The following is an 11,596-nucleotide window of genomic DNA, read 5'->3' as shown; positions in this document are numbered from 1 at the left end:
AAATATCAATGTAATAATTGTCCTGATGAAGTATAGGGGAAAAGGTTATATATCCGCTCAGATTTTTGATTTAGCCAATCAGAGGGTTTTTTTGTCATTTTTATTTATTTTATTTTTTTTGCTTTTGCGCGTTCACAGCGCACAGTCCATATTTGGGAAGCCGGAAATTGAGGATGAATTTGGATCGCATTTTCGTAAATTTGGAGGATGTAAAAAGTTCGTGGTTTATAATAACGCGGTTTCTGGTAATAACGCTGTACACAACCAAACATCTTATAATGAATAATACACCTTAAAATAAAGAGAGCAAAATTCGATATGCCCAAATAAACAAGGTCACCGCTACTCCTTTTCATCCCTGGACTGAGGTTCAGCAAAACACGCCAAGCTCAGTTGCTTCTTGACAGGTAAAAATACGAAGGTTACATTTAAGCAGCAGTGTTGAAGAAAACGGGGTATGTTTAATTCGTTGGAAGTTATGCAGATAAGATAATTAAGCAAAAAAACTAATCCTAAAGCAGCATAAACTCGTGTGCTGGCTATAGTTGTTCTCCCAACCGGCTCATGTTGGTCTGTTGGCTGGTTTTGGACTGTTTTGGGAGACCATCTATCTTGGCCAGTGTAGGAGACCAGCTTAAACTGGACAAGGCCAGCAAAGCAGCTTTTTTTCCAGGCAGTTTTTTTTTTTGAGAGAGAGAGACATCAAAGGAAATAATAATACAACATAACAACAACAATATTTAATATTCAATTTCAAAGCCCAGAATTCTTTCAGCAAATGAGTGTTTGTTACCCCCGTTTACCTTTTCCTTAACATCTGTTCATCACTATCACTATCTATGGATGCCAAATGGTCAAAAGTAATCTTGACATAGACCTAAATCTAGTTGATAAACACATAGATTGTGTCAAGGACACATGCTTAGCAACCACTTCTTCTGTTGATAAGCCTGAGCATAAGGCATGCAAATATTAAAGTGACTCTTAGTAAACCCAGCTGTCTTCAGGGTAGGCTAAAACGTGAAAGAGTGTTCTTGTGTGCACTGCTGTACACTTTGACCTTGACCTGATTACATAACAAACCTGCCAGCACGAACTAAAAGATCACTTTGCATTAGGACGAAAAGTTAAGCTTGAAACTTTATTGTAATAATGAATTATCTTTTCAATATAATGAGACACTTTCTCATAATTCTGAATTAATCTATGTATGTGCAAAGAAGGTAGTGATGGCACATTAGCAACATCTTTGTAAATGCATGAACTCAGCAAACATGGCAAGTTTTCATTATTTCATTAGTATGAGAAGATTATTATGAGTAGTTACAATAGTCACAATCTCATTATTATCACAGTTATTATTCTGAAAAATGTTCTCAATATGAGATACTTATTATTCTCATTATTATGACTTCCAGAATCATATTTTTACTCAGCTGTGGTGGGAACGGGCTTCCATACAGATCAGCGAGTCAACATTTTACGATAACGTTACCGTAAAATGTTGACTCACTGATCTATCATTATGTGTCATATTTCAGATGATATTGGTCTCATAGGTGAGGAACAATAGTTAAATATGTGTTAAATTATAGCTCTGAAGAATATTAGAGTTGCATGCAATTTAGTAAGGAGTAGATGAGAGGGGTTATTTTTTGCCTTTTCCACAGAACATGATGACAGTTAGCAGACAGATGCTGTTTGCCAGTGTAAATAATACCTAATCTGAATTAGTTGTTTGCTTGGGACCTTTTACAGGGTTAGAGTTGTTTGTGCAAGAGAATAAAGAGAAATGTCTGTCATGATATTGGAGGTTATTATCAGTCATGGTGTAACTTTGTATATTGCATGTCAGCTTTAGGCATTTTAGGCTATAGCCATTTGGATGGAGTATCATTAATAGATAGACAAAGTATACGGCGGGTGTAATTGAAAAGTGAAGTAGTTCATTGTTTTATATTATCTTCATAAAGATTATCTCAAGGCCATTGTAATATAGGATAATACTTCAAATATGGAGTTCAGATATGGAAATGGACTATCAAGAAGCAAAGTTTCTGCTCTAGCCAAAGGCTGGCAATTTTTAGTGTTTAATGGATTTACTCGCCTGACTTTTTTTTTAATAGGCCTACCTGAAGAGACAGATAAATCATTTAACATGCAAATGAGACTAAAATGGAGTAAAATGTCTGTGTGGAGAAAAATGTGGTTGCAAAAAGGGATTTAAACGTTTGAAGAGAAAAAATCAGTCTCTCCTGGCACAGACTCCATATGTTTTCATTTGCTACAGTCATGTACTGGTACGATTTAACAGAAACAGGTATTTTAATTAGAATTCCTGAAGACAATGTTTTAATAAAAATAGTTGGTTAGAAAATGTTGATTATTTGGCTAATGTTATGCTGACTATTATAGTCCATATTGTCTGCTGTTTTATAGTATAACAAAAGTTACATTTATTTGGTCTTGTAACATCCGGAACTGATTTTTGATTTAGTGCTTACATAAAGTCATGGGACAGTATTTCATAGGTCTAGATTTGAGGTTGGTTTGAGATGGAGTTTAACCCTACCACCACCAAAAAAAAAAAAAGTTTAGCTATTCTACTACTGTTCAAAAATTTAAGGTTGGTAATATTGTAAATAAAAAAATAAAAAATAAATAAATGTTTTAAAATTTTGCAATATGTTTTATAATGTAATATAATTATTTTCTATTATATTATTATTTTAAAATGTAATTCATTACTGTGATGGCTGAAAGCTGAATTTTCAGCAGTCTTTACTTCAGTCCTCAGTGTCACATGATCCTTCAGAAATCATTCTAATATGCTGATTTGATGCACAAGAAACATTTATTTTTGATATCAATGTTGAAGACTTCTACTTGTGGTACATACATTTATCAGGATTCTTTGATGAACAGAAATGTATTTGAAATGAAATGCTGTTCATTCTGTATGAGCTTGCAGGAATCCTCAATACAGCCTTTTTCACTCTATCATATGAACGGATTGTTTTCAAATTTAGTTTGCAATTCTTAATATTAAAATGGGGTTTGTATCAAAACATAGGTTTCCGCAGAACGCAGGCTTTTTTACATTTTCCATCTGTTATCTTTAATGATTGATAGGCAATGTTAAAAACCATGTTTATGTTCAGATTTATATTTTCAGTAGGCTACACTAATTACAGTGATAGGCCCCCTGGAGCAACCTGAGGTTAGGAACACACACACACTAAATAACATACAAACATTGACTAAACAAGTCGTTTTAAGAATATACACCGAATTGCAGTGTTGGGAGCAACGCGTTACAAAAGTAATGCATTACAGTAACTGGTTACTTTTTGCTGTAACAGTAGTGTAAGGCATTACTAATCCATTTTCAGTAATATTTTAACATCAACTGTTTGTCTTTGTGTTCAGCAGAAAAAAATAAATTCATACAAGTAGAGGGTGAGTAAATGATGATAGAATTTTCATTTTTGGGTGAACTATTCTTTTACCAGTGTTCCCACTTTCTTTTAAGTGGCTTTAACTATGTACTTACATTTAAATGAATCATTTGGTACAATGCACTTATTGTGTACACATGTATTTACATTATATTTATTTTTTACTTTTATAAATTATTACTCTGTTGAGCAATCCCTTACACTTTAACCCACCCTTAAACCAACCCACACCAATCCTTGCCCTAACCTTACCCATATCCCACCTCAATTGCAGCAAAAGTGTTTTGCAATACAATATGAACACATTAAATACACTGTACTCATTTTTTGATGTAAGTACATAGTAGTTAAGGCCACTTAATATAAAGTGGGACCCAGCTGACTGCGCTTTTATTTTATTTTTTGTTGCTTAGACATTTTATCAACTATTTTTGGACAGTGAGCAAGTAGGAAAGGGTGTGGTTTCATGGGAGGATTTCTGTTTTTTTCTTACCTTCATTCTTTGTTTTGGATGAGGTGATTAGGATCAGTACAGGGTAACATTAGTCACCTATTGCACCATCTGTTAGCTCCACGTAGTCACCTTGTTAAAACACCTTGTTACTCATTCTGGACATTTACCTGCCATTTAAACAGGTTTACCTTGAATATGAATCATAATTTAAGGGGGGAATTATATATGAATAATATTAGCATGTGTCTGTTATATCAAGCAGTGCGATTATTTGTGCTCACGCCGTCGGCCCGCCGCTATTCTACCTTTGGCCACTAGATGGCAATATTTTGCCATCACTAAAAACGACCTCCATGACAAAGAGCTGCAGTTCTCAAAAAAAAAAACAAGGCAGTCAGAACAGAAATGGTCTATTAATCTGTCTTTTAGCTTCTAGTGACACTCCTATACAAAGACCATTAAGGCTGGACATTGTCCAAATAGGGTTTTAGGTCAAAAGGAACTCTGACCTTGCTTTACCTCAAAACTACAACTAAAAAAATACTCTCAGCTGTACATAATTGTTTTGTACTTTCAAAATCCAGAATCTTTTAACAAGTTTAAATAATTAACCTACTATTTTAGGTCTTTGAGTGGTGGATGATATTGTCAGGGGAGATATTCACTCTTTTCATTATTCTCCTACGGTTTGATTTAGGTTGAGTAAGTAGTATGCAGCAGTAATGTTATGTAGTTTCAGGAACATTGACAGAAAAAGGACAAAATTCAAATGTACTGTACCATTAGATTACTGTTGTTTCTTTGCATAATGGAAACAGTTTGTGCAGAAAAACAGTGACTTAAATGACACTAAGGAAGCATTTAGTGGGAGATCAGTATGTAAAAACCTTAGGTGAATTGGTCTGTGGCAGCTGTATGGCAGGGCAGGAATGTGCTCTTAACACTGGAAGGTTTATTTGTGCTGCGTTCATGGTTGGAAAATGGATTGTTATTATTGCGCTCTGTATCAACAACACTGTAACCCAGTTATGAGATATGAGTGAGGAAGAGAATTAGTGTTCATTATACATAAACTTAAGCTTGACCTTTTTCTGCCAGAAGAATTATGAGGTTCTAAATGTTTCAAATAATATTCCATACAAATATTTTGCTCTGAATTCCTCGCAATGAAACACTCGTGACACTTGTTGATGAATTACTGCACAAAAATGCAGGTTTGCCTTTATTTATTTTCAAACACAAAAACTAAATAAGAATTATTCACATTGTTGCCTGGATCAATTCCGTCAAAACAAATGAGCAGGAAAAACATCCCTGGAACTCTAACATAATTACTCAAAAAACACCTACAGTTATTTTTTTCCTTCATAAATAGGCGCAAACAAGTACCATAAAAAGATCTCATATAGACACAGTGTAGAGGAATAGTAAATGATCAGCCATATGCCAGGGTTATACAGCAACTCTCCAATCTGCCACTGTTTCTTCTAATTAACACCATATAAGCATCTGACAGTTTCATACACATAGTTTGGATGACATTAATCAATATGCCAGAAGTGATACAAAAGAAGTATTTTGCGTAATACAAAATAAACTTTTCTTTAGTACTTTCCTTAATGAATCATTTCATGCTACCTCGCTGGTTGATGCCATCAACCTTTACGTTTTTAAACTTGGGAAAAGAATACTTCTTTAGTCTCTTTTGTCGGTCTAATCAACAGCGACGTCCGCTGCCAAGAAATTACCCCTCTTGGCTAATTATCCCTTTTCGAGTTTTAAACGAACTGGTGTGGTCCAATTCAAAATCACATTGTTACTAGAAAAAAAGTTGAATTCTTATACTCTAGGAGTAACACAGATTCTATTTACAGCTTGAAACGAGGGCTGCTTGAAACAACCCGTTCGGCCGTTCATAACCTTCCTATGAGTGACTGTTTTATACTTACAACAGAACTCTCTTTCTAAGGCAGTTGACTAGAAAAGATCTTTACAGAGAGGAAGAATGATGTGACGAGAAAGAGGAGCGGGGCGAGACGCAGGAGTCATATCGTATGCATTCTTTTTTGTGGCTTTTTGTTTCTTTTCTGTTTTCGGATTGCGATTTTCCTCTGTACAAAAAAGAAGTTCCGTTTTGGCTTTCGTTCCGCCGTTTGTCAGCGAGAGCTTGGCGTCTCCGACACGCAGCGGTAAGTGCTTAGAAACCGATGGATTGACACAACCTTCCTGCGAGGCAATTTGACCTACGCAAGGTCTTAAAACCATGAGCAATCTCCAATAAAACACACGTTTACAGGGGGTTTCCATACACGGCCTCTTATTAGGACGCGGAACAATAGGAGGGCGTTAAAAGTCAATATCATTAGAGAGAGTGATTGCATTGAAACAAATTTTAGCATACAATTTACATGTTCATGCTTGCGATGATTTAAACTCTATTTTAAAGATCCAAAATGTCTGAATGTCAGAAGCTAGAAGGAGATACAAATTCCAAAGCCACCACGGTAGGGTGCACTAAAGTGTGAGCCATGAGAAAGAAAACATTCAAACGTTGGTTTGCTGATGCGTGGATTGTGTCTAGTCTAAAATACGGCCTGAACAATCAGGCCCTGAATAGCTGTACTGGGATGAGGAACTGCCTTGGTCCTGTGAGCGTGAAGGAGCGTGGGGTTGGGCATGTCGATCAGGTCAGGTACAGAGCTTTGTCCCTCTGCAGGGCTCTGTGGAGGGAGATTCGAACAAGTCAACATGGCTGCTGCAGAAATGTGCTGAAAGATCCTGAAATGTTCCTGAAAGATCTCGCTAGTGTCTGCTCACCCGTTGCCGCAGTAGTCAGGGGTCCAGTCCAGGCTCTGGGTCGGTCCGTTCCTGCAGCCCGTGCGGTAGTCCATTGAAGGGGACAGGCCGGGTCCGGCAGAGGATGTGACATTTACCATGCTCTGATACTCTGCCTGAAGGGGGAAACCCTGAGAGGAGAGCAGAACACAACAGCAGTTTGCATATTAGATCTTACATGCTGCAGGTCCCACTACTTTAAGTCAAGGCCTATAAATGGGATCTGTTATAGAATAATAATAATCATTTATATGCCAGTATTGCAGCACAATGTTAAGGAATAGTTCTGGTCAAAATGAAAAATCATGCATTATTTATTTATTCATGTTCATGCTGTTCTACGTCATGCTGTTATTTTTGTCAGTAAGTAATTGTTACGCAGCTCTTCTCATAGTGACCAGGGGAAGCCATACAATGGCTTTGTGTGGGGAACTGAAGATATGTAAGTAGCTGAAAATGTAAGTAGAATAAGGTTGTGCAATTAAATTAAACAAGTAATGTTGTCATTGGCTACACATATGCTTGGGATCAGGAAGATTTTAGAAAAGTTTTTGAAAGACGTCTCTTATACACACTTAGGCTGCATGTATTTGATCAAAATTAAAGACAGTAATATTGTGAAAGATTATTACAATTTAAAATAATTCAGTTTGAACGTATTTTGAAAATTCATTTACTCCTGTGATGGTAAAGCTGAATTTTCAGCATCATTACTCAAGTCTTCATAGTCACATGATCCTTCAGAAACCATTCTAATACACCGATTTTTATTGAAATTGAACTTTTATTATTACTAATGTTGAAAACAGTGCTGTTTAATATTTTTGTGAAATCCATGATTTTATGATACATTTTTAGTTCAGGATTTATTTTCAGCATTTATTTGAAATAAAAACTGTCATAATCAATTTAATGTATATTTGCTGAACAAAAAAACCTTGACCACCAAACTTATGAATGATAGAGTAAACTTAAAGGAGAGGATGATTATCAGTGAATAATGACTCAAATTTGGGTCTATTCACACAAATAGTATATGGACTAATTTTATTTATGTATTTGTCATTTTTGGAGCCTGACATATTAAAGCTATAATGGCAAGACTTCTGTCATGAATTCTCTGAGATGTTTACTTTTGAGTTCCACACCGCAAATGGGTCTGGAATAGCATCATTTTCATTTTTGGGTGAACTGTCCAACTAAATAAATATTTTAACAGTGAGTTGTAATAAAGCATGGCATCAGAATGCTGAACTAGCTTTCCCGTTTTTCTTTTTTTTAAGAGAAACCAGAGCAAAGCAGCTCGTCCAATCTAATTCCAGCAAACATCCTACAGGATCTGAAGTGGACATGATGACAGTGTAATGCAAGCAGCCTCAAATGAGCATTAATGAGGAACTGCATTCGGTGGTCGGGGAGACCGGTGGGGGTAGACGAAAAATAAACGAAGCAGATATTCTAATTTGAAGACTTCTTCTCTGTTCTTAGCCTAAGAAAGACTGCATGTGAAAAGGAAGTTAATCTCAGTGGTACACAAGAGAATCTGCCTGAAAGAGCAAGACAGCAGGTGGCTGCGTTTTTTCCCCCTCCAGAGATTCTACCTATTCATGAATTGTTCCTCAAATTCTTCTCCTTCATTCGATCACAAAGGCTCCATCTGCCCCTTTGTGTACCCCCCCCCTCCCCAACACCGCCCCACCTCCCCCCAGCCAGCCTCAGCTCACCGAAAAAGTTGAACCGCACGTTTTTGTTTGCTCTCCACAAATATGCAAAAATGAGCGAGGATTATTACTCCCCTTTGGATTTAAAAACTCTCCCATAAAGGCAGGATCTGTGGAACAGGCTTAAGAACTCCCCAAACGGAGGAGAGAAAAGCCAAGTTTAAGCATTCGTACTCTCCTCCAAAAGATTGACACAGCTATACAAGGAGCCCTGTGGTAATCTAAAATTGGACTTCAGACAAATTCACACTATAATCTGCATGAAAATTAGACACTTTTTTTGCTTCACGACGATGATCATCCACGGCAATAGTTAATTTTTCTGCCGAGGAGTGATAAAAAAGAAGCACATGAAATTCAATCAAGTAGTTGCTCTTTTAAATACGTTTCCCAGAATTCCCAGCGGGCACAGGAAGAGAAACTTACAACAATAGGCCTTTCATATTCAGATGTGAATGCAACAGTTTGAATTGGAAATATGTTTTTCGCTTTCGTCCTTGATGGAATCTATACGTTGCCATGTATTTCCTAACCGAAAAACACAATTCAAACACAAACAGCTCGTCACTCAACGCCGGCCCGGCGCATCTCTCTGTGAAAGATCAAACCCCTGTCATTGGATAGCGTGTCACCTGTTCTCCTGACCACCTGATTCATCTCTCTTTATGAAGCTAATCCGTGTTTACCCCGAGACAATGTGATTCTCCGCCCTCTCCTTCTCTCCAGCACAGTCGGTCCTGCCTCCCAGCTGATGCTCATCTCTTAAAGAGCTTCCAGACACAAGGGTGCTATTCATTAGGACCTCATTACAACCTCATCTCAATCCCACTGAAGTTCCAGCGCAACTCAAGGCTATTAAGACATGAAACGGATCAACAGAGAACTCAGCACGAGTGCTTAAGGAGACTTGGGCTTCAAACCTCTCCTTAACCACCTCTGCTTGAGATCTCTATTAGAGGAACGAGGGTTTAATTAGCACCGATGCTAATAGTGAGGCTGCGTGTTAACATAGGGCTGCAGTCGAAACACCCTCTTCATCCTCACACATAAACACAGTGAAAGTTATTTCAAAAGAGGTCTTTTTCTCTTTAATTAGATTTTTTGGGGGGTTGTGTGCGAACGGGTAGAGCCTTTATTTGCTTTCTCTGCTTTGCTGTTGTCTACGTCCTCCAAAACCAGCCTTCTCCTCCTATACACTTTAGCAGAGAACTAATTTCATTTCCTTCGGCTCGGTCTGAAAACCTGTTTTCATCAGATAGCTGAGGCGTTTTGTCTCCCACACTGATGTATTCATCAATCTCAATGTGAGTTTTTTTGTGCAACCTTAAGTCACATCCAAATCCTAATGCATCTGTTTATTACAGAGAGAAAATTGAAAATCTGTCTGTGTGATACGCTGGGATTTTTTTGCACAGTGTGGACATAAAACAAGCTGGCAGATATTAATGGTTCCTCTCTTGACCTCATTCGCCGGCGCGAGAGATAGGCTGAAGGGGCCGGAAATGATGAAAAATGAAACGGTGCAGCATCTGCTGCATAAACAGCACTTCCTCCACTCTCACATTCATACACACACATATACGCTTCACTATCTGCTCCACGGTAATGTATAATGGAAATTGGAAAAGAATCAGACAAGGCAGGTTCTCCAAGAGGTTTATGGAAAATAGACTGAAGGGGGGAGCAGATCCTTTAATTGGCCCGGCTTGGTGTCTGTCTTTCCTCTTTTTGGTCTTGCTTTAAATAACAGTGAAAAGGCTGCTAATGTCTTTCTTGATTAAAGTCAACATGAAATAGAGTTCACAGCATATTTTACTTCCTGAATGTTATATATTTCACATTACAAGAAAAAAAGGGCTTGATGCTATCCATTGGGGATTGATTGGATGGTGAAAGGTTCCCTCTATTCAAGTGGTCTTTGGTTGGGGTCAATCGTTCACATGAAGTGCAAGAGAGTATATTAAACAATTAAATTGAGGTTTAGATTAATTAAATGAAAAGAATTCAATTTCATGCTGATTTTAAGTTTGTTTGAAAGTATGAATTTCAGTATTTATGTATGTGGATGGTGGGGACTAGATATGGCACCAAATATTTTATATATGTACAGTCATAAAAAGTTAACTGAATATATTAATATCATCAATATATTTTTGGTGCCATGGAATAAATATAAACTGTCCCTAAACTTCTGAAAATTATGCTTATGCTCACCCATGCTGCACTTATTTGATCAAAAATACAGTAAAAACAGTAATATTGTGAAATAATATTACAATTTAAAATAATTGTTTCCTATTTTACAATGTAATTTATTTAGCTGAATTCTCAGCTGCGATTACTTCAGTCTTCAGTGTCATGTGATGATTCAGAAATCATTCTAATATGCTGATTTGCTGCTCAACAAACATTTCTTATTATTTACGTTAAAACAGTTGTCCTGCATAATATTTTTGTGGAAGTAGCGCTACTTTTTACTTTGATGACTAGAAAGTTCAAAAGAACAAAAATTAAAAAGAGAAAAATTTTGTAACATTATACCATACAATTTATTGCATCTTTGTTGAATAAAATGATGAATTTCTTACATTTTTTCTTTCTTTTGAATGGTATCGCATATAGGAACTTATTTTAAATCTACATGTTGACTCAAAATTCAAAAGTATCTAAAAAGTAAAAAGTATATTATTCATTGTGAAAATGATCAATAGATGTTTCACCTGGGCCATGGATGGGGAGTGCAGGGGCAGCGGGAGGCTGCTGATCTGCTGTTGTTGCTGGTGGAGACTGAGGTGCTGGTGTAAGGGGGGGCTGATCTGCAGCGGAGGGGGGGACGAGCCCGTCATGCTGCCCATGCTCACTGCTCCTGGCATGGGCGCGCTGGGCCGGGATGCACTGCCTCGGGCTAGGCCTTGCTGCATCGGGGGCAGGTGGGCACTGAGTCCTGCCTGATGGTGGTATGGAGGAGCCATGTAGAGACCTGGGTGAGACTGGCCTGCCCCGGAGAAAATTGGTGGCTTAGGTCCGAGCATCTGAGAGGCCTGTGATGCCTTCATATCACCTGGGTCATTGTAGCTCTAGAGAAAGTAAAAAAAAAAAAGTGGTTTAGTTGTTGGTTTGCATCTTTG

At 37.4% G+C, this 11,596-nt stretch overlaps 1 protein-coding gene across 5 annotated transcripts in view; it reads right to left on the bottom strand.

Moving 5' to 3' along the window:
* Nucleotides 1-5,100: 5,100 nt before the first annotated feature.
* The window catches only part of LOC306881527 (thymocyte selection-associated high mobility group box protein TOX-like), a 63,633-nt gene continuing 57,137 nt past the window's right edge, over nt 5,101-11,596 (bottom strand). For 3 of the 5 annotated variants that reach the window (XM_079435682.1, XM_079435679.1, XM_079435680.1), the window contains 3 exons: nt 11,189-11,545; nt 6,730-6,878; nt 5,102-6,632 (listed from right to left, as the gene is read on the bottom strand). In XM_079435682.1, the coding sequence (XP_079291808.1) occupies nt 6,596-6,632; nt 6,730-6,878; nt 11,189-11,545 (543 nt within the window). In that variant the 3' untranslated portion in view covers nt 5,102-6,595. Of the gene's footprint in view, nt 6,633-6,729; nt 6,879-11,188; nt 11,546-11,596 lie in introns of all 5 variants that reach the window. The other 2 variants (XM_079435678.1, XM_079435681.1) reach the window with 1 other exon arrangement.

Source organism: Barbus barbus (assembly GCF_936440315.1).
Source record: "Barbus barbus genome assembly, chromosome: 15".
NCBI classification, from domain to species: Eukaryota; Metazoa; Chordata; class Actinopteri; order Cypriniformes; family Cyprinidae; genus Barbus; species Barbus barbus.
The sequence above is the reverse complement of the archived record's forward strand: the minus strand, read 5'-3'. Positions and strand labels throughout refer to the sequence as shown.